Source organism: Nansenia antarctica (assembly GCF_963989245.1).
Source record: "Nansenia antarctica genome assembly, chromosome: 1".
Taxonomy (NCBI): Eukaryota; Metazoa; Chordata; class Actinopteri; order Argentiniformes; family Microstomatidae; genus Nansenia; species Nansenia antarctica.
The window spans coordinates 67,931,132-67,955,347 of record NC_137674.1 but is presented as its reverse complement, the minus strand read 5'-3'; the positions used below and the strand labels follow the sequence as shown (position 1 = coordinate 67,955,347).

The following is a 24,216-nucleotide window of genomic DNA, read 5'->3' as shown; positions in this document are numbered from 1 at the left end:
CATAGTAGATAATTCATATGCATAGATTTTGTGTCATGGCGCGTTTAGTACAATCCCGACTATGCAGTCATTGTTTATTCAACCAAGGGCATCACATTGAGATTTTAATTTATTTTTAAAGCAAGCTTAACATGAAACCTGGACAAGAAGGCAGTGTATTTTGACTAGCTCAAAAATGATTTCATACAGTGAAACAATGCATAAAGAATAATGCTTCCCATTATTAAAACAAGACTCATGTTTAAATGGTAAATGGACTGACTTATATAGCGCCTTATTTCAAAGCACTTTACAACGGCCTCTCATTTACCCATTCACACACACACATTCACACACCAATGGCAGCAAGGCGCCGGCCCGCTCATTGGGAGCAATTTTGGGGGTTCAGTGCAGTGCAAGGACGTGTCGTCCATATAAGCATAGTAAGCAGTGCTTACCCAACGAAAAAATAAAAAAGGACAGTGAAAATATTAAAATAAAAGTGCATGTAACCGTTTGTTTGTTTTCATTAAAATAGTCGTATTTTAGGTCCCAGGGCAGCAGGTCTGGAGTCATTCGTTTTGGCGCTACCTGCAGGAGTAAGCACTCGCTTGCTTGCATTGCGTTGCATTATAAGCACTTCTCTCTCTGCTTTCCCTCGCGTACATTCGAATGTGTGAAAATGTCTTATTTATTTTTTCCGATGCCTCAGCCCGCTGTTTAATGTGGCCAGGGTAAGCATGCTTACCAGCCAATCAGTAGTTTGTTCATTCCGATAAGAGCTACTGATTGGCTCTTATCACTTTCAAGTTCACTTAACATTTCTCACTCCACTCTCTCAGGCCTCTCTCTCTCCTCTCTCTCACTCCACTCTCTCTCTCCGTTGTGTTGCCCAGGGACACCCTGGATGGCTCATCTCCACTGAGGGGTTCCCAGGAGCAAGCCCAGCGGATTTCCTTTTCTTCTCCATTTCAGGGTTATTTATTTTCTTAGTGTTATTCTTTTTCCAGCATGTCTTTGGGGGGGATGCGCTTGTACAGTGATTTCTCAAGGCCAAGTAGTACGTTCAACAGCCTCCTCTGGTGACACAGGGACTAGAGAGACCAGTGATTCCCACCTGACAGCACTAGACAGGGATGACATAACCTCTGACTTTGGTTGATGCCTGATCAACTAGTATATCAGTGGTCTTCTGCATTGGGCTGGTCAATCTTTATTAGGTGCTTCTCTCTGATTAATACACTATGTATTTCCAACAACCATTGTCTGGATGAAAATGTTACATGAACTCTTTTTGTTATAGTCTGGTTTCTGTACGGTCACAAAAAAAAGTCTGTAGCTCAAACACATTACATCTCGCTTGTCAATAAAACACCCTTAATGTCTTTGCGGCGCTGTGCTTTGAGGCCGTCCCAATTGTGCTGCTACAGATTTACAATCCAACTAAATAAGGTGATCTCAGCTCCCAGACAAGAAGGTATCTGTCCTAGTATCTGCAGCCAAATATGGACACCTGACCTGATGTAGTATAACTGCAAAAACACAGTCTAAACACTTGACAGTAACAGTGACAAAGTTGTATCTGTCATGGACAAGGCCAAAGTAATTCCTCTAACGTGAGATAGTTTTCTGTTTCTGTTTTTTACATTTCCAAAAATGTACTACAGATTTTCTTCTTTTTCTTCACTTTGGTTAGATGGGAGACTTTGCTATCATTGTGTATGCTATTATTTTGTATTCCATCTCTTTATCCAGGCCTAGCTTGCATATCCCTGATCCAGCTCTTCAGTTTTCACTCCCTCTTCTCTCAACCTCCATCTGAGATGTCAGGTTTTGGCTGTGACAGTGTCCCCTGTGCATGTTCAGTTGCGTTTGAATGCCTCTCCATTTGACTGTCTGATCTCCAATGAAAGGGCATCCAGGAGTGCGTCGGCCTTCCTCTGAGTTGGAAATAACAGTTATTACAACGATGCAGACTGATTGTTGACATATTCTCCAAGGGATATGGAAAGCTGCCAATGCCATTACATCCTGCACATTTCCAGCCAACGGCAATGGAGTGGGCCAAAAGTGTGTGTGTGTGCGTGTTGTATGTATGTGTGTTGTTTGTGTGTGTGTGTGTGTGTGTGTGTGTCTGTGTGTGTGTGTGTGTGTTGTTTGTGTGTGTGCGTGTGTGCGTGCGTGTGTGTTGTGCCTGCGAGCCATAAGGAAAGGCTTTGGCTTTTGCAGCTAATTCTTCTCCCAGTGGCTCAGCAGCTGGTGACTTGCAGCTTGAGGGACAGTCCTGCTCATCATGGGGTATTTGGGATGGAAAGCTTTCCATCAGTCACTGTTCTTATCAATCCATTTGAAACGTCAAGATTTGAAATGTTGCCAGACTGGCTAATACTGTATCTTAGTTTTTTACTAAGTAAATGAAACACCCATTATTAAACACTCGTTATTATTGATCCTGTAGCTAGCATGTTAAGCATTTGGGAGGCATTTTTCAAGCTTTGTACATTGTCTTTCTACACTTTATGTGAAAAACAAAGCTCCTGGTTCTGAGTGAACAAATCAGCATATAGACAACAAGTAAAAGAAAGCAGTTAAATTGATTAGGGAGGCTGGGAAAGCCATCAAATTAGGAAATATGTAGCAAAAGGTTTCATTAAGTTGGAGCCACTATTTCCTAAGTGTTTGCAGCTTCTGAGAGAAGTATAAAGGTGGAAGTGATTCCTGTAAGGCTTATACTGCAGATCTGCCTGTGTTATGTATTGCTATTCATCAAACGCAACTGCCAAGTAAGACACAGTCTCAGGGAGTGATTCCAATTTAGATGGGTTCTTCTACACCGAGTTGTAAACCACAACGACAAATTGATTTTTCGTACACACTCAGTTTTAGGGACACAAATGGAAATGACCAATCAAATCAGCCATCTGAGGATGAATTCCAACACACACCGCCAAAATCGCCCACGTGTATCTTGGATAGACTAAGCTCTACAACAAACTATAATTTGAATGTATAGTAAGATACAGAGTAAAACATATCCTTGTTCACTTCATCAAGTGTAATAAGTCCTTTGCACTCCCATCACCACACAGACACCACCGCACCACAACACCAACTCCAACAATTTAATACTCCAGCATTAGCATGTCCACAGCTACCTTACAGGTTAGGGGATTCTACGGTCAGAAATTATTGCTATAGTATGCAGAGCTGAGCTACAACATTGCATAATCATGAATAATTCTCAAGATTTTTGCATTTAGATTATTCAGCAGGTTTGACAGGTGCACAGGTTTACCATCATGTCAAACTCCTTGATGCGTCTTGAGCTCCACTGGTCATTGCAACTCTCCCCAGATGACCTTTCGCTGTTCTGCAGTAGAACATTCTGTAGTTTCCCCGACATCCTCTATTCCCTTCGGTCCCACCGGACAAAACTGGATGAAACTGTCAATCAAATGTTTCCAGGGCCATTCGGTGTGAAATCAACATGCTTCTGGCCACTCGTATTATTCTTTCATAGCCCACAGATGTTCAAGGGCATATTCTAGGGGAGAGGATTTTAGAGTGTATACGTGATAGGCCAACTGGTTTTTACAAAACAAATATTTACATATTTGCATGCATATGGGGGTAGTGGTGGTCTAGTGGATAGTGAGTTGGACTTGTGATCGGAAGGTTGTGAGTTCAAATCCCGCCTGAAGCCACACCACTACTAGTGTGCCCTTGGGTAAGGCACTTAGCCCTCAGTTACTCCAGGGGGAATGTCCCTGTAATTCGTAATTGTAAGTCGCTTTGGATAAAAGCGTCTGCTAAATGGCAAAATTAAATTAATTAAATTATAAAATTAAAATTATTATTATTAAATTATTATAAATTAAAATTATATGGTTGCTGCACATAAACAACAGTTTGATGAAAACCAGTGGCGGTTCTATGATGTTTTAAATGGGTTGGCAGAGGGGTGGCAAAGGATTTCTCAGGCGGGGCAGGTGGTCAAACATATACCATCATTTAAATTGTAACTATACGATGCCCCTTAGCCCCACACCACCGATTGCCCCACCCACAATTACTTTTGAAATATACTGTAATACACTATTATTACACGTAACTATCAGGCAGGAGGCGCTATATAAGTGCAGTCCATTTACCATTTACCATTTCCCCAGAGAAGGTCTCAAGCCATTGAGCATCCTTGCTTGGTGACCTGCTGCGAGAGTTACTGAGTTGAAGGCAACATGTTGTGTCCCCCTCAATGGGACATCCTAGATAAGTAAAGGTAGAGTATTAAATATTTTAAAAAGCATAATAAATGCTCATGCATTTATAATGTAATTGAAGTGTACTCTTGGTTATACATAATATATGCCGATGACACATTATTAACACACATATATTACACGTAATACTATTCTACAGTACTTTAAATTACATTCTAAACAGTTAAACCTTGACTCTGTAGTCAAAAAGATAAGAGAAAAGCTCCTAAGAAAAGTACCCCCCATGATGTCATTGTGGGTTAAAAAACAAAACTGTACTGTCTACTGAAGCATGTATATTGCTCAGTAATGTAATCTTATCAGAGAGATCCAATGATGCACCTCCCTGTTGCTTTAAGCAATCTTTCATTTTTAATGTTGCAATGCAACTTTAGACTTCAAACACACTCACGGTCGTGAACAACCTGAAGCAGATCCTGTTTCAATCCAACCATTCTAGCATGAATTGTTGTTTACCAAGAACCGAAATAAGAGTATGAGAGTAGAATTGACACAATATAGGAATACCACACAGAGAGCAGAGGCTAGAGCAGATGTCGTGACACGTGGAAAAGCACTTGAGCAGACCTTGCACTGTAAAGTGTGGGGGTGAGAGGACTACAGCTGCAATGAGGGGAGACAAGTGGCTCCACAATAAGTGAAGGGCGACAGAACAGGCTCTAACTCCCATTAGCTGTCCCTGGCATTTGCCTGAAACCCTCCTCCAAAACAAGTGGTATGTTGCATCAGTGGAGAGCAGAATGCACAGGCAGAGAGACAAGGATGCACAGGCAGAGAGACAGTGGTGCACAGGCAGAGAGACAGGCAGAGAGACAGGGGTGCACAGGCAGAGAGACAGGCAGAGAGACAGGGGTGCACAGGCAGAGAGACAGGCAGAGAGACGGGGATGCACAGGCAGAGAAACAGGCAGAGAGACAGGGGTGCACAGGCAGAGAGACAGGCAGAGAGACAGGGGTGCACAGGCAGAGAGACAGGCAGAGAGACGGGGATGCACAGGCAGAGAAACAGGCAGAGAGACAGGCAGGCACAGGCAGAGAGACAGGCAGAGAGACAGGGATGCACAGGCAGAGAGACAGGCAGGCACAGGCAGAGAGACAGGGATGCACAGGCAGAGAGACAGGCAGGCACAGGCAGAGAGACAGGGATGCACAGGCAGAGAGACAGGCAGGCACAGGCAGAGAGACAGGCAGAGAGACAGGGATGCACAGGCAGGCACAGGCAGAGAGACAGGGATACACAGGCAGAGAGACAGGGATGCACAGGCAGAGACAGGCAGGCACAGGCAGAGAGACAGGGATGCACAGGCAGAGAGACAGGCAGGCACAGGCAGAGAGACAGGCAGAGAGACAGGGATGCACAGGCAGAGAGACAGGCAGGCACAGGCAGAGAGACAGGCAGAGAGACAGGGATGCACAGGCAGGGAGACAGGCAGGCACAGGCAGAGAGACAGGGATGCACAGGCAGAGAGACAGGGATACACAGGCAGAGAGACAGGCAGGCACAGGCAGAGAGACAGGGATGCACAGGCAGAGAGACAGGGATGCACAGGCAGAGAGACAGGGATACACAGGCAGAGAGACAGGGATACACAGGCAGAGAGACAGGGATACGAGGCAGAGAGACAGGGATGCACAGGCAGAGAGACAGGGATACACAGGCAGAGAGACAGGGATACACAGGCAGAGAGACAGGGATACACAGGCAGAGAGACAGGGATACGAGGCAGAGAGACAGGGATACACAGGCAGAGAGACAGGGATACACAGGCAGAGAGACAGGGATGCACAGGCAGAGAGACAGGGATACACAGGCAGAGAGACAGGGATACACAGGCAGAGAGACAGGGATACGAGGCAGAGAGACAGGGATACACAGGCAGAGAGACAGGGATACACAGGCAGAGAGACAGGGATACACAGGCAGAGAGACAGGGATACACAGGCAGAGAGACAGAGATACACAGGCAGAGAGACAGGGATACGAGGCAGAGAGACAGGGATACGAGGCAGAGAGACAGGGATACACAGGCAGAGAGACAGGGATACGAGGCAGAGAGACAGGGATACACAGGCAGAGAGACAGGGATACGAGGCAGAGAGACAGGGATATGAGGCAGAGAGACAGGGATGCACAGGCAGAGAGACAGGGATACGAGGCAGAGAGACAGGGATACACAGGCAGAGAGACAGGGATATGAGGCAGAGAGACAGGGATACACAGGCAGAGAGACAGGGATACAAGGCAGAGAGACAGGGATACACAGGCAGAGAGACAGGGATACACAGGCAGAGAGACAGGCAGAGAGGCAGAGAGACAGGCAGAGAGGCAGAGAGACAGGGATACACAGGCAGAGAGACAGGGATACACAGGCAGAGAGACAGGGATACACAGGCAGAGAGACAGGGATACGAGGCAGAGAGACAGGGATACACAGGCAGAGAGACAGGGATACGAGGCAGAGAGACAGGGATACACAGGCAGAGAGACAGGGATACACAGGCAGAGAGACAGGGATACACAGGCAGCACATACCAGTTCATGAACTCCAAATGAGGGATGAGCCCTGAACTTGAGGCCCCACTGTATCAACCTAACTAACAATTAATATAAATATAAATAAATAAATATAATATATAATAAATGATTTGACTTATATAGCGCTTAAAACCTTTCTTTTCTCCAATGTTTGATCAGGAATTATCGTTCGCAGTGTGTGAACATCAGCATATTGACAATATGTTCCTGAGGAATGATAAATTATCTATTCTACTATACTCTGTTATGGTGTGAGGGGACCTTCATCAGAAACCTGGTGCATCACCCTTTCTACCAACTTTGAGAAACTACTAGCCTTTAGACAACCTTACAGGGAAGAAATTCGAGACCATTGAAACAATGAACTTTGGTCTTGAGCGCCCTCTGCTGTTGACATCAGAACAAAAGCAATGTTTAACAATGTGTTGGTAAAACCTGGAACTGGTAGTTTACGGTCTATCCAACAGAGACTTACAGGCTCCCTATTCGTAATGTGTAATAATGAATGTTTATGATGCTTTATTATAAACAACTACACAATTGGTGACTTCTTTTTAATATATGGTATTGTAGTCGGTTTTAATGAAGAAATAATAAAATATATAATAAATTTAAAAAAGTTGTATTGCCATGCAATCAACTGTCAGGCAATTGTTGGAATTTGGTATTTTATGCTCAAGGGGTCCGCCACAGACGGCGACCCTGGAGCAATTAGGGGTTCAGTGACTTGCTGGACCAGACAACCTACAAAGACAAATGAACCCACTTTTTCATATAATGTTGACAACAGAAATCCAATGGAAAGGTCATTGACATGGTACAACCATTCTATATTGGTGGAAAACAGACACACAACACATTTTAGGCTCATACTAACAATATCACTTTTACTATTTTGTTTCACAATAGTTTAGTTTCCTGTAATAGCATCATTTATTTTATTTTTCTTTCCTAGCACCAGGGGAGCCACCCCTCCTAAAATTTCGTTGTTTGGTACCTGTACTATAGCAATGACAATAAAGACCATTCATTCATTCATTCATTCATTCATTCAAACATCAAAAACCTGTTTCACTGATCATCGTCATCCATCTCCTCATCCATCTCCACCCCATCCTCTTCCCCCTCATCATCATCATCATCATCATCATCACTGATGCCACCAGCAGCCAACAGGTCAATGAGAGATGGGGGCAGAATTGGTTCACAAGACCAGACAGGCTGGATGTGGGGGATGAGTGAGTCTTGTAACAGGCCACTCTATAGTTCACACACTGGATATGGGGGATGAGTGAGTCTTGGCAGGGGGGCAGGCGAGCAAAATCGACTCTCGATTTGCTGCTGAAGGTCTCGTCTTCTCCCTCTTCTTCAGCATCTTGCTCCTGACTAGGTTGACTGATGTCTCAGGTGCATGATGACCTTGTCACTTATATGGCACACAGTTGTAATAGACATAGTACAAATGTTTTGGGATCTTGTTCCATGCTCAACAGCAGCAGCAACAATAATTGAATAATAAGTAATAAAAAGTGATGAGCAAAGCAACATGGCCTCAATGGTCTAGGAAATCATCCTTTATCTCTGACCATGAAAGTTGCAGTCTTAACTTTGCATAGGCATAGGAAGGGAATTATTTCTGTTTGACCATGAAAGATGCCACTTTTGCATCATTTTATGACAATTGTGAATTGATATCACAGTTGCAGAAGGTTAGACCTTACTTATAGTTATGTACCGGTAGTTGGAATCACACAACTTCACAGAGCTGAGATGCAGTTGGACCATCGTGCCGATGCTGCTGTGGTTTGGTGGTGAAACTGCCATAGAAAGTTCTTGTCAGAGGAAAACTTTTCATGTGCCTCATGAGTCACTGATCAGGTCACGTTTTGTCATGGCATGCCACTAAGCAAAGACTATGCTAACTCGGCAAATACTTTGCTTCGTGCAACAAATAAAGTGACAATAGTACATTTTATTCACACATTGTCATTCAACATTTCGTCTTACATTTTTTTAAATTATAAACAAATAGTTAGTGGTGGGGCAATAAACATTTAAAAAGATAAACAAATAATTGTCTAAACCCCTATCAGGTTAGGGCCCCATTAATCATTCATGGTTACCCCCCTTTACGACACCCCTTGGTGACATGCATGGCTTGTTACATATCTATTATGGTATATAGTTACATAGATATCTTGTTGCATAACTAAACTCCTCAAAAAAAGTTTGGAAACGTTATTTTGGTTGATTATTCCTCCCCTTTAATAATACCGATTAAAATATAAAATTGTATTTTATATCGTTAGAAAGCCTGATTAGTCACCTTTACAACGAGGTACAACTTGTAAGGATCATGCATCCCCAAAATCCCCTGCAATATTCTTCTGTTGTTATTCACTCTCGTTTTGAGTTGCTTGGTGGATTGGATGGTTGCACTCTCCCACAGTAATAAGGAAAAAACAACACATATTGGCCATTTTACACTTTATTCATTTCACACTGTCAGGGACCTCAGTAGCGTGTGGAAGATCCATACGCAGTCACAACAGCTTGGCACCTCCTCCTCATGCTGGTCACCAGCCTGGTCACACACTGCTGTGGGACAGCATCCCATTCCTCAACCAGGATTTTCCGCAAGTCAGCCAACATGGTTGCGTTGGTCACTCTGGCACGTACAGCACGCCCAAGCTGATCCCACAAGTGTTCAATTGGGTTGTGGTCTGGACTCACGGCAGGCCATTCCACCCTCTCCACTCCCAAATACTGGAGGTGCTCTGTGATGATCCTGGCTCTATGGGGGCGAGCGTTGTCATCCTGGAGGATGGAGTTAGGTCCCAGATTCTGGAGATATGGGATCACCACTGGCCCCAGAATTATAATTCCTGTCAATTAGGTGCCATTCTGAATGAATGAATGAATGAATGAATGAATGGTCTTTATTGTCATTGCTATAGTACAGGTACCAAACAACGAAATTTAGGAGGGGTGGCTCCCCTGGTGTTAGGAAAGAAAAAAAAAAAGAAAAAAAACGTTAAAAAAACACAAGAAGGGAAGGAGCTGGTTTACATAAATAAAGGCTATGTACACTATCCACTATACTATACTGTACAGATAGACGACTAGGGTTGTCATATTGCACATAGTGTTATTGCACATTTATTTAAAGTGTCGCAGTTTGCAGGCTTGAAATGTACATATTTGTGCCTCAGCACTACACCTGAATTTTTCAGTCCAGCAGCTGCCATCAATCTGTCCAGACTGTCCAGGGCCCAGAACCTAGGTCTTTGCTGTGTTCAGGGCCTGGATGGCCCTGGGGTAGAAGCTGTTCTTCAGTCTGTTTGTCCTTGCGGCCATGGTCCTGAACCGCCTTTTCGAGGGCAGCCGGGTAAAGTGTTCGTACCCAGGGTGGGTTGGGTCCCTGGAGATCTTGGAGGCCTTCCTGAGACAGCGTGTGTTGTACAGCTCTTCCAGTCCATCCATTCAGGTGCCAGTCACACACCTGTGACTGACACACACCTGCCAGCACTTGAAGCTCAAAACGAGAGTGAATATCAACAGAAGAATATTGCAGGGGATTTTGGCACATTCTTTTGGGCCGCTACCCACACGTTTAGCTGTGTTACTCATTCCACGAATGTATGATCCTTACAAGTTGTACCTCATTGTAAAGGTGACCAATCAGGCTTTCCAACGCTATACAATCTAATACCAATTGGTATTATTAAAAGGGAGGAAGAATCGACTGAAATAACGTTTCCAAACTTTTTTTGAGGGGTTTATTATGATATATAGTTACATCTCTTTTTGTGTCGCAACAGGAGACACATTGTAACACTTGACCCCCGCGTGCATGCTGGGGCTTTGGAAAAGGAGTTGAACCTGACTTGAGTTGACAATGATAGAGACAGACAGGGCTCCCGAACATCACATTACTAGTATTGACAGCCATTATAGTCTACGAAGTCTCTGCATGATGGTCCTACCTGCTGTTTTTTTTTTTTACCTGTTTCTACCTATCCTACCTGTTTTTTCAAGCTAGTGTAACGATGATCAATCAGTTGAAGGTTGGACAGGCAACAACTTCTTTTAATCACTTTATCCTCTCCTCAGCAGTGTGATTCTGGGTGGAGACATACAAAACATAACTTGTCTTCCTGGTGTCTGCAATTATTTTACACTTTAAATGACAGGGTTCTCCACACAAATAATAAAATACAAGGAGCATTTTACACAGTGCACGTAGGACACTTCTTTAAGTAGTAGCAGTCAAGTCTAGCGCTACTACTGGGTACGGCAACACCACAGGGACAAAACACACGCAGACCTGCAGTACACCACAACTCCAAAGGGGCTCCACAACAACTAACAGGCTAGGGCTGCTCAAACACAGCGAAACTCATACACATATATATATATATACTCATACATACTCATACATATACATATATTTCTAATTCTGTTACACTAGCAAATAGGTAGACGGACGCTTGTCTGACAAACGAGTGTTACTTCATAATGAATGAATCATCGGGTGCGTTCGTAAATCAGCTCTGAGAGCACCGGAGCGCACACTGTGTTCAACGTCATAAATGGAACAATTAATTTGATTGGACAAGAGGCATTCCATGAGTGCTGATCAGGCATCCAGAGCGTATTTACGAACACATCCATCATTGCATGACGGGCGTCAGCTGACATCGAGAGTCATGTGATTCATCCTGTAGGAAGGCTGTGAGCCTTCAACCACAACACCAGCCGGAGAGAACATCTCGGATCACTTCTGACAAAGGTTGTGAGATTGTGCAGTTTAACATCCTCACACGTATCCAGCATGGCCTGGACAAAGTACCAATTGTTCCTTGCCGGCCTTATGCTCACAACCGGCTCCATCAACACATTATCGGCAAAGTAAGTCAACCTTTCACCCGTGTTGTTGTTGAATGTCATGTTGTTGTTATTCAGGTCAGTGTGGATATGAAAACCACGTTTTGGGATAACACACTTAAATCAGGTCCATATGTGAATAATTCGCACATCATAGTTCAGAATAACATACTACATATGAATGAATGAATGAATGAATGAACGAATGGTCTTTATTGTCATTGATATAGTACAGGTTCCATACAACGAAATTTGGGAGGGGGGGCTCCCCTGGTGCTAGGAAAAAAAAATAGCCTACTAAAAACAAGAAGGGAAAAGAGCTGGTTTACATAAATAAAGGCTATATACACTATCCACTATACTATAATATACAAATAAAACACTGTGCTGTACTCTATGCTATGCTATGCTATGACAAGGAGATAACATAAACAATAATACTCAATAATCTAATTAATCAAAACAGTTTTTTTTCATGTAACTATAAACCTCAATAACTGTCTCAATCTTCACATTTGACTGGTGATGAGCAAGGCAACATGGTCTCAATGGTCTAAGTAGACATCATCCTTTATCTCTGACCATGAAAGTTGCAGTCTTAACTTTGCATAGGCTAATAGGAAAGGAATTATTTCTGTTCGACCATGAAAGAGGCCACCGTCATTTTATGACAATTGTGAATTGATATCACAGTTGAATGAATGAATGAATGAATGGTCTTTATTGTCATTGATATAGTACAGGTACCATACAACGACATTTGGGAGGGGTGGCTCCCCTGGTGCTAGGAAAAAAATACTAAAAACAAGAAGGGAAAAGAGCTGGTTTACATAAATAAAGGCTATATACACTATCCACTATACTATACTATACAAATAAAACACTGTGCTGTACTCTATGCTATGCTATAAATATCCTAACATTTCCTATCTCTGAACCACAGTTGCAGCAGGTCAGTTATTACGTATAGTTATGTAGTTGGAATCACACAACTTCACACAGCTGAGATGCAGTTGGACCATCGTGCCGATGCTGCTGTGGTTTGGTGGTGAAACTGCCATAGAAAGTTGTTGTATCAGAGGAAAACGTTTCATGTGCCTCATGAGTCACTGATCAGGTCACGTCTTGTCATGCCACTAAGCAGAGACTATGCTAACTCGGCAAATACTTTGCTTCGTGTGACAAAAGGAGCAGACGTTTCCTTTGTTCTGGGTTCTCGGTGCAACTTCTCTTTACTGCATCAAGAACAGCGTGACGTGATTGAGACCACTAGACGACTACTGTAGCCCTGCTTCTGCTAATGTGTGGGCTTCTGCTGTTCGCTGCTCCTTTGTGCGTTGCGTGTCAGTGGGAAGCTAGCTGTACAATAGAGTAGACTACACTTGAAGATAGATAGACTTTATTTGTCATTGTTACAGTACAGGTACCAAACAACGAAATTTAGGAGGGGAGGCTCCCCTGGTGTTTAAGAAAGGAAAAAGAAACACATTTTGGAAAAAGCATAGATGCATAAAATCACAAGAAGATAAGGAGCTGGTTTACATCAATAGAGGCTATGTACACAATCCACTGTACTATACTGCACAGATAGTCAACTAGGGTTGTCATATTGCACAAGAAAGTATTTTTTCACATTTTTTTAAAGTGTCACAGTTTGCAGGCTTGAAAATGTACATGTTTGTGCCTCAGCACTAGCTGCCATTACAATCCGTCCGGACTTGTCCTGGGCCCAGAACTTAGGCCTTTTCTGTGTTCAGGGCCTTGACGGCCCTGTGGTAGAAGCTGTCCTTCAGTCTGTTTGTCCTAGCGGCCGGGGTCCTGTACCTCCTGTTCGAGGGCAGCTTGACAAAGTGTTCGTGCCCAGGGTGGGTCGGGTCCTTGGAGATCTTGGAGGCCCTCCTGAGACAGCGTGTTTCGTACAGCTCCTTCAGAGAGGGGAGGGTGGCGCCGGTGATCCCCTGTGCTGTTCTCACGACTCTCTGTAGATCGTTTCTCTCCGCTGCCGTGCAGCTGTGGTACCAGTTGGAGATGCCGAAGGTGAGGATGCTCTCCACTGCGCCGTGGTAGAAGGCCACCAGCATCTCCTGCTTGCTGTGTTGTTTCTTGAGGCATCTCAGGGTGTATAGCCGCTGTTGTGCCCTCTTGATGGTGCCTTTAGTGTTGTCCTTCCAGGCCAGGTCATCCCGTATGATGTGTCCCAGGAAACGGAGGTTTGAGACCATCTCTACGCTCTCTCCGTCGATGAGCAGGGGCAGGATCTCGGACTTTTTCCTCCTGTAGTCTACGATGAGTTCCTGGGTCTTTGACTTGTTTAGCAGCAGGTTGTTTACCTTGCACAGCTTGCTCAATTGCTCTACCTCATCCCTGTACGCCGCCTCGTCCCCCCCCGAGATACATCCCACCACGGTGGTGTCGTCTGCAAACTTTACGATGTAGTTGCTGGGGTGGATGGGGGTGAAGTCGTGGGTGTAGAGGTTGTAGAGGATGGGGCTTAGCACGCAGCCCTGGGGTGACCCAGTGCTGAGGCTGAGGGCTGTGGAGGTGTGGGGGCCCACCCGCACCCTCTGGGGGCGGTTGGTCAGGAAGTCCTTGATCCACGCACATATATAGGACGTTAAGATGTGCTCCGGCAATTGCTCCTCACTTATTAGGGGGCGGCTGTGGCGCAGGAGTTATAGCCGGCCTCTAATGATCACAAGGTCGGCAGATCGGCGGTTCGAACCCCGGCTGGCCACATGTCGAGGTATCCTTGGGCAAGACATTGAACCCCAAATTGCTCCCAATGAGCGGGCTGGCGCCTTGCATGGTAGCTTGCCGCCATTGGTGTGTGAATGTGTGTGTGAACGGGTGAATGAGAGGCCGTTGTAAAGCGCTTTGGAAGAAGGTGCTATAAAAGTCAGTCCATTTACCATTTTATGCGCTGTAATAGAATGAGACAGGTGTAACAACTGGAGGGGTAAGGTTTCACTCAGTCTCTAAGTGTGCTTCTTACCAAGCAAGTGAACTGAAACCAAACCCTTCACTGCGCTTCACCGAGGATAAAGGTCACGACTTGAATTAAGTTACATTAAGATAAACGTGCAGAAGTCCTTCTTGCAGTCCCTTTGTGTTGATTTCAGAGTAAAGTAAAGATGGCCTCAGAAAATGAATGATGAAATCCACTGAATCGTATAGTTCAGAGGCTCAAACCTCTGACAATGTGTTAGGAAACAAAAAAACATCACTTTGTGAGCACATTCCACAGTCTGAGCGATTGATCAGCAACGACTCACATGCCAGTCATGCGTCCTCTTGATTATCTGAATATAAAAGTCAATTGGTTTACTGAGGCTTCAGGAGTTAGTAGGTCATTAACCCCTCTGTCACGGTACAGTAACTCGTGACACTGGGTTCAAGTGCCTACATTGATTTTTAGTTCCATTGGAAAATCAGCATTTTTTCAAAGTATTGATTTAGTCTACACGACAATGCGTAATCTGTAGCCTATATGGGGAAAGAATCCCATAGAGGTCATACACAGAAAGTTCTGGGTCATGTAACAAACTATAAACCTTCTGTTCTTCTCTCATAGATGGGCTGATATGTTTTCTGCCAAGGGTTGCAATGACAGCAAGGAACATACATTCTCCCACCCGTTTGTACAGGTATGGTCTTCTTACCTTTTACATAGTCTAGCTTATTCGCTCCAACCAAGTTAATGGAAATGCTCCACATTTCATGATTCGCATTTCGAAATTCGCTTAACTTTTATGGAAACACCCAGCTTGATTCGCATTTCCTGATTCGCATTTTCGAAATTTGCTTAACTTTTATGGAAACACAACTAGTATTGAATCAGAATCAGAATCAGAATTGCTTTTATTACATCGATGTACGGATACAAGGAGTAAAATTATTGGGTACAGATTGAAATAGGCATTGGCATTGCAGTAGAAATACAAAATCAAAATCAATAATAGAATAAGCAGGATATAAACAACAATCAACAATGGCTGCAGGCCTATATTCAGTAGTGTCAGAGCGTCAGTAATAGAATAAGTGGTAGCAGCAGAATACGAATCAGCATATCAACATTCTTAGTGTAAACAACTACAACAAATTCTTAGTGTAAACAACATTACGGAAGTTCAGATTCAAGTATCAGGTTGTGCAAAATGCTTGTGATGTGTTGCTGACCTCATACAACGTTTGATTCTCTCTCTCTCTCTCTCTCTCTCTCTCTCTCTCTCTCTCTCTCTCTCTCTCTCTCTCTCTCTCTCTCTCTCTCTCTCTCTCTCTCTCTAGGCTGTAGGGATGTTCCTAGGGGAACTCAGTTGCCTGGTGGTCTTCCACCTCCTAATTTGTCATGATAGACGGAGGCCAGAACCCAAGATGAACACAGGCCAGAGCTTCAACCCCCTCCTCTTCCTTCCCCCTGCCCTTTGTGACATGACCGCTACCTCCATCATGTATGTGGGTATGTGACATGTCAACATCCTGGATATTTATCTCCTTCTTGGCAGCAGTGGGTTTCCAGTGTTTTTTACCCTTAAAATGAACATTACGACTCCCAGATCTTACTCATCCACGTCTAGGGGGGGTAGCAGGGGTAGGGGAGTCTAGGGGGGTAGGGGAGTCTAGGGGGGTAGGGGAGTCTAGGGGGGGTAGGGGAGTCTAGGGGGGGTAGGGGAGTCTAGGGGGGTAGGGGAGTCTAGGGGGGGTAGGGGAGTCTAGGGGGGGTAGGGGAGTCTAGGGGGGGTAGGGGAGTCTAGGGGGGGTAGGGGAGTCTAGGGGGGGTAGGGAAGTCTAGGGGGGTTAGGGGAGTCTAGGGGGGGTAGGGGAGTCTAGGGGGGGGTAGGGGAGTCTAGGGGGGGTAGGGGAGTCTAGGGGGGGTAGGGGAGTCTAGGGGGGGTAGGGAAGTCTAGGGGGGGTAGGGGAGTCTAGGGGGTGTAGGGAAGTCTGGGGGGGTTAGGGGGGGTAGGGGAGTCTAGGGTGTGTAGGGGAGTCTAGGGGGGGTAGGGGAGTCTAGGGGGGGTAGGGGAGTCTAGGGGGGGTAGGGGAGTCTAGGGGGGGTAGGGGAGTCTAGGGGGGGTAGGGGAGTCTAGGGGGGAGTCTAGGGGAGGTTAGGGGAGGTTAGGGGAGTCTAGGGGGGGTAGGGGAGTCTAGGGGAGGTTAGGGGAGTCTAGGGGGGAGTCTAGGGGAGGTTAGGGGGGGTAGGGGAGTCTAGGGGAGGTTAGGGGAGGTTAGGGGAGTCTAGGGGGGGTAGGGGAGTCTAGGGGGGGTAGGGGAGGGGAGTCTAGGGGGGGTAGGTGAGTCTAGGGGAGGTTAGGGGAGTCTAGGGGGGGTAGGTGAGTCTAGGGGGGGTAGGGGAGTCACAAAAAAGTGTATATCAGCCTCCACTTCCACATTTAGCTGCACCACCTCACATCTGTCCATCACCCTGGGGAAAGAGGAAGGAGGGAACGGAGCAGCTGTGAGGTGGTGGAGTACAAATCTGTTTAAAAAAGGGGGGGGGGTGTTCCTTTTTAGCATTTCTTTCCTGGTTTGGCCCTGCCCTTGGCTGTACCTGTTTAGCCCAGACAGTTTAGGGTTGTCTCTGTAGAGCCCCATTTATTCTGGAAATATTTCCAAAACACCTTAGAGACACGTCACCGAACTAGGGCTGACCGAGCTTAGTCAACTAGTCTCATGGAGCACAAGCTACAGTACACACAAACATTGGTTATATACAGTAATGTATTGAGTTAGAAACATGTGCAACACCATTAACAATAATATTATTCTATAACAAACATGTTTTCTGAATTGTAGAAATCAATATCATCACTTATCATGACAAACATACCCTCTCGTGTGACTTAGTTTTCTTCGTTTTGTGACTTAGACCTCCAAACATATTTTGAGTTCAGACGGAAACTGAAAATAGGTCTCAGCGTTCTAACCTTGCAAAATGTCTGTCTCAACTGAGTGTGAATATTATTGAACACTGATTTGGAGAAATCCACTCCTGAAGTTACTACTCTAACAGCAAACACTCGCGGCAAGTCACGGCTCAAATGAAGATACCAGTAGATATTAAGTAATAAAATACACACATATCGGGCTGTGTTTATAGTTCACCTAATGTGTTAGCTTAGTGTTAGCTTACTTGTAGCTAAACTGTAATGCAAGCCAGTCTGTTAACTAACCAGTGAGTTTACAGTTGGTGCAGTTACTGTAAGAAAAGTGATAAAGAAGCTAATTTATCAGTTAGTCGAAAAAATGCAGAGGCCAAACCAATATGTATTATGACGGAATCCCCCTATGAGAACTTTGTCTGCATTACATTTTTAAAAGGTCACTTTACTATATGCTTAAATCCACTTAAGCATTCCGTTACCATGACAAAATGCAACAGTGTATTACAGTGTAACAAAGTGACTTTTCAGACAAATAATGTTGAAGGATTCTGTCTTAATATGTACGCTTAGTACAGTATGTACAGTTAAGGTAGATATGTACAGTTAAGGTAGCTATGTGCAGTTAAGGTAGATACATTTGAGGCTATATCAAAAAAGATGTGCAAAAATATGGTATGTGCAAAGGTAGTATGTGCAAACAGCAGTAGTGCAAAGGGTAATTGATTGTCTAGTCATTATCAATCTGGTCTATCTTTCAACGTTTATCCACTGTTGTACTCTTTCTGACCCCCACGTGACCCCCCTCTCTGTGACCCCTCTGTGACCCCGTCCCCTCTGTGACCTCCCCTCTCTGTAACCCCCCTCCCTCTGTGACCTCCTCCTCTCTGTAACCCCCCTCCCTCTGTGACCTCCTCCTCTCTGTGACCTCCTCCCATCTGTAACCCCCCTCCCTCTGTGACCTCCTCCTCTCTGTGACCCCCTCCCTCTGTGACCTCCTCCCCTCTGTGACCTCCTCCCCTCTATGACCTCCTCCCCTCTGTGACCTCCTCCTCTCTGTAACCCCCCTCCCTCTGTGACCTCCCCTCTGTGACCCCCCTCCCTCTGTGACCTCCCCTCTGTGACCTCTCCTCTGTGACCTCCTCCCTCTGTGACCTCCTCCCCTCTGTGACCTCCTCCCATCTGTAACCCCCCTCCCTCTGTGACCTCCTCCTCTCTGTAACCCCCCTCCCTCTGTGACCTCCCCTCTGTGACCCCCCTCCCTCTGTGACCTCCTCCCCTCTGACCTCTCCTCTGTGACCTCCTCCCCTCTATGACCTCCTCCTCTCTGTGACCCCCCTCCCTCTGTGACATCCTCCCCTCTGACCTCCCCTCTGTGACCTCCGCTCTGTGACCTCCCTCCCTCTGTGATCTCCTCCCCTCTGTGACCCCCCCCCCCCCCCCTCCCTCTGCAGCCCTGAACATGACGAGCGCGTCCAGTTTCCAGATGTTGCGCGGGGCGGTGATCATCTTCACAGGCCTGCTGTCTGTGGCCTTCCTAGGGCGCCGCCTGGTGGCCAGCCAGTGGACTGGCATCCTGATCACCATCGTAGGCCTGATCGTGGTGGGGATGGCCGACTTCCTCACCGGACACAAGAACGACCAACACCAACTCAGTGATATCATCACAGGTAAGGGAGAGGAGAGGATGAGGAGTGGAGCTCTTAGTCAAGAGTAGACTTTGAACAAGTGTGACGCATTCTACTGCTTAGGTCCTCATGTTGGGATCTGATGTAGTTAGGGAATATTAGAAAGATTGTCTGACCATCTGTGAAAACATTTCTTACCAATAGCTTTTTTCACCAATGTGTTCATATAGGTGTCTAGTAACACCTCTCAAAAGATGCAAACTCAAATCCGCTGGGAAATCCAGGAGAACCAATCAAAGTTGGGGTACCCAGTGGGTCTGGGCAAAAAAACATGAAAAATGCAAATGTTTCAATATTAGTTTGTGAGATGACAAACTAGGGGTTTATTGAGGTGCTTAATCTATTACAACCACTATTTTTGAGTAAAAATGTACACATGACCACAAAATGTTACAGTCATAGACTTATGTCGCCCTTAGGCTTTCAGGGTGTCATCTACAGTAGGGATAATAAATTATTCCAATCATTCAGTTTGAATTAAACTTATTCGAAAATATTTCACAAAATAATACAACATTGGAGTGATTAACTACAAAAATACCTATGTACACTGCAGATAGCACAGAACAAAGCATCTAGACTTGCACTCTGTTGCACAATACACACAACTATTCTGGAGATGCACAAGAAACTCTCATGGCTAACCGTGGAAAAAAGGCTCAAATGCAGTATACTGATTTTGTTTAGGAATACAATGTACGCACATGAACCACAATACTTATAAGAACAGACTGTATATAACAGTGTAGTTATAGAATATTAGGACAATTTTGTTACCATCTTCCCAAAAAATAATTTACACCATAAAATCCTTGATTTGTTCTGTTTTGAAGTTCACCCTACTCATCCACCACCTGAGCATCTTCCTCATCCCTCTTTTCATCTGGCTGGTTGATGTTCTGGCAAGAGTTGCCATGACAATTGCCACAAGCTGAGATACACCTGACTCCTTGCTTTTTACAGCTGCACCAGAGTGTGCTACAGTCCCCCATACAGTTGCAGCTAACAAACTTTAGGAGATAGTCCGGTGCAATGGGGTCTGTGGAAGGGACTGGTGCATAACCTTCCTTTCCCAGTTTTTGTTGCTTTTTCACAGATGGTCAGACAATCTTGCTAATATTCCCTAACTAATGTGATGATTGGACTTTTCTTTCGAAAAATGCAAATACATTTCCGCATTGTTGAAATTCGACGACACATCGCTAGTCAACTAACACAGCTTGTTTTGTGAGCCTGCTAACAATGTAAAGTAGTGTTATAGTTAACTAGGTAGCAGTGGGGATTACTCACCCAATCCATTGCGTTGTTGCAGTATTTTGGCTTGACTAGCGAGTTTGTGTTGTGATTCTCAACGACGTTGAAATGTAGTTCAGTTTTGTTTGTTTTTTTGGTTGCCGACATGCGGACCAGACTGTGTCACAAATGATAGAAGCTAATATTGTGACATTTGTCAAAGACAGGAAAAAAAATGTCTGTAAAAATGCACAATTCCAAACTACAAAAGCTCTTTCCATGTCCTTTGACCCCCCCCAGGTGACCTTCTGATCATCTTGGCTCAGGTCATCGCGGCTGTGCAGATGGTTCTAGAGGAGAAGTTTGTCTACGCGCATGACGTTCATCCTCTACGGGCAGTAGGCACTGAAGGTAACAATATAGCTGTGCCGATATCCACGATATATCACGGCTTCTCGTTCCATAACGCTTTTATACAACGGTTACCACATTTATCTATCAATATTTCAGAAAAGAAAAACGAGACAAACTTTCAATTTATTTATTTTAATGGTACTAAAGGCCAATGCACACAGCGTGCGATTTTGTCGCACGACAACATTCGATTCTCCACGGTAATATATACAAACGTGGAGTAATATGAAAAGATGTGTCAACATTCCATTTAGCCGTGCGTATATCATGCATATCGGCACGGCTGGAACGCAAACTGACCAAGAGAGACAATGGACCGGATCTATCCATTGTATAAAATACATTATGACTACCTGATTACTTGGTCACTACCTATCTGAACTATAGACTACTCCACCTTTGCACCATATTGCACACTGTATGAGAGTGTGTCACATCGCACTGCGACCTGCACACCTAGTTGATTGTTGTCTATATCCTGCTTATTCTTTATTGATTGTTGTTTATATCCTGCTTATTCTATTATTGATTTTGTATTTCTACTGCAATGCCTAATTGAACCTGAACCCAAGAATTGTACTCCTTGTATCCGTACATTGATGTAATAAAAGCAATTCTGATTCTGAGGTACTGCAAACATTCCTCCACATAACAACACTAGAGGCGTCCTACTTACTTACTGTTTGTGTGTTTGAACTGGATGACGTATATCTGTGTACGTGGCAGCGGTGTGTTTATGGTTTTGAGAGTTAAGCTTAAATGCTTATAAAGCCTTTCTCGTGTGAAGCTTACACAGTGACCTCTTTTACCACCTATTTCATTTGTCCACGTTGTAAATAAACATAACGTGGCCTACCCTTTTTTAATCCTTTGTATTCAACTGGTCTTAATTCCTTCCACCCTCCTCCTCCTTATTCTTCCTCCTCCTCCTCTCCAGGGTTCTTTGGGTTCACCATCCTCTCCCTCCTCCTCATCCCCATGTTCTTCATCCCCGCCCACGGCTTCAGCAACAACCCCCGGGGGGTCCTGGAGGACGCGCTGGACGCATTCTGCCAGATCGGCAACAACCCCCTCATCATGCTGGCCCTACTGGGCAACACGGTCAGCATCGCCTTCTTCAACTTCGCCGGCATCAGTGTCACCAAGGAGATCAGCGCCACCACGCGCATGGTCCTGGACAGCCTGCGTACGCTGGTCATCTGGGCGGCCAGCCTGGCGCTGCAGTGGGAGACGTTCCACGGGCTGCAGGTGCTGGGTTTCATCATCCTGCTGGTGGGCGCGGCGCTGTACAACGGGCTGCATCGCCCCCTACTGGCCAGGCTGCCCTGCTGCGCCAGCATGGTGGAGGTGGAGGAGGAGGGGGCCAACCCTGCAGAGAGGGAGAGGCTGCTGGGGGACGGGAACGTGCAGACTCGGGATGAAAGCCAACCTGAAAGCTAACGAGTGACCTGACAACCGTGCTCCTCACTGCACCATGCTGAATACATAGGTTGATGTGTGTGTGTGTGTGTGTGTGTGTGTGTGTGTGTGTGTGTGTGTGTGTCATGGAGGTGACACAATTTTCTGATTACTTTACATGATCTCCGTCAAGAAAAACCTTGTTGTTCACTTTTTGTGATATTTCATGTTGATACGTCCGTGAACAGTGAACAGCTTTGTTCTGTGGGTCTGTGAGGTACAACATGAATTTTATACAACTCAGAAGTGTAACATTACATTTTTTTAATCGAGAGGATTCTGTACTGTAGCCACAGATTTATAGTTATACTCTAGAAGGGTGTACTGTGTTTTATTAAGGATTTTAAAAAAGAATACTTCATTCCAGTAGCACCTTACTTTTGGGATAAATTCATTAAGAATCTAGTTTTTGGCCAGTGAAACAGCCCTCTGGCTGCCCCATCCCTTCAACAACCCTGCCATTAGTTCTGGGGTCAGTTTCCAGAAAGCCAAAGTACCGGTAGTGCTTTATTTCTTTTGACGAACCAGGCCCACTTTGCACCAGCAAAGTTCATCTAAGGAATTTGGTTCATTCATACGCAAAATAAGTACACTTTGATTTTACAATAACTCTTTTTAGACTTTTTTTAAGGCTGTGGCTGCCAAGGAATATTAGATACAAAGCTTTCAGGGAACCTAAAAAATCATAGGTAGTAGTAACGTACCATCAACTGTGATGTTAATGTTACAGTGAGCGGTTTCTTTCATGCCTTTTAGATAGTGGTTTCCATGACGACACTGCCAACGTGTCAACTAGTGAGGGACAGAAACACTGAGTCATCCATTGGTCTTTTAGTAAAAAAAAAAAAGACTTTTATGTTATGTACATTTTGCTGAAATGTTAATGGTTGTTTGTTGCAAAATGACTGACAATGTGTTAATCGTATACATCTCAATGCCAATGCACTACCTTAAGTGTGTTTTGGGGGTCTTTGATTCCAATAATTCCTGCATGATCAATTAAATGTTCCTTGTCATATAACATCTGTGTATTGTCAAACAAGTGAATGTTCTGGTTGCTTTTCATGGACTGTCAGGTTATTAAATGCTGTAAAAACATGAAAGAATTAAGAGGTTCTATATGTGAGCCCAGAGAAATGGGTAGAAATATTGTTCTTGCTACCCCTAAACCTAAGAGAGAATAGCTACATGAAGCTGCGTAGCTAGATCTCAATAAAAGGGAAATTATCTCTGAGTAGAGACTAAAAGATATTTGGGGTATATTTATTACCTCTATTGCACCAATTTGAGTAGGATGTAAACATGCTTGTAACAAGTAGTGCCATGTAAACAACTAGATGAAATGAACTTGGCTAAAAAAGGGATTTTCATTAAAAATGTTTTTTAATCAATCAGTCTTTCTCGATTCAATGCTTTTTGTTGTTGTTGTTGTTGTTTTTTTACTTGCCTGTGCCATATATCACTATCATTTTTATACATTAAATTGGGATTATAACTGCAAGATGGTGTTATTGTTAAAAAGAGCTACGAAGGATACAGTAGTGCCTAACCAAACATTCATTTTAGTGCAGGTGTCCACTGTCACCTGTCTTCTGTCAGCCACCAGGACTCCAGCTGGAATTCCTGCCTGCCGGCTACCAGCGTAACTGCCTCTCTAAAGGCCTCAATGGAGGTCAAAGGTTAAACCCAACATATCCTCAATGTCAACCCAAGGGACCTCAGATAGAGCAGGTTGTATCATCTGGATGTGTGGTCAGGTCTGTTATGACCGCTGTTACGCTTGCCTGGCTCAGGACAAGGTGACAAAAAGGGAGACGACACATGGATAACAATAATAGGAGATTTATTAAAGTATATAATATTGAA

The 24,216-nt window shown here is 44.6% G+C and overlaps 1 protein-coding gene across 1 annotated transcript; it reads left to right on the top strand.

Moving 5' to 3' along the window:
• The first annotated feature begins 11,547 nt into the window (after nucleotides 1-11,547).
• Nucleotides 11,548-23,735, top strand: slc35f6 (solute carrier family 35 member F6). Its single transcript, XM_080533350.1, has 6 exons — nucleotides 11,548-11,705; nucleotides 15,253-15,325; nucleotides 15,966-16,137; nucleotides 19,012-19,227; nucleotides 20,779-20,889; nucleotides 21,830-23,735. The coding sequence occupies exons 1-6, from the start codon at nucleotides 11,629-11,631 to the stop codon at nucleotides 22,330-22,332; spliced, it is 1,152 nt and encodes a 383-aa protein (XP_080389476.1). The 5' UTR covers nucleotides 11,548-11,628; the 3' UTR covers nucleotides 22,333-23,735.
• Nucleotides 23,736-24,216: the final 481 nt, after the last annotated feature.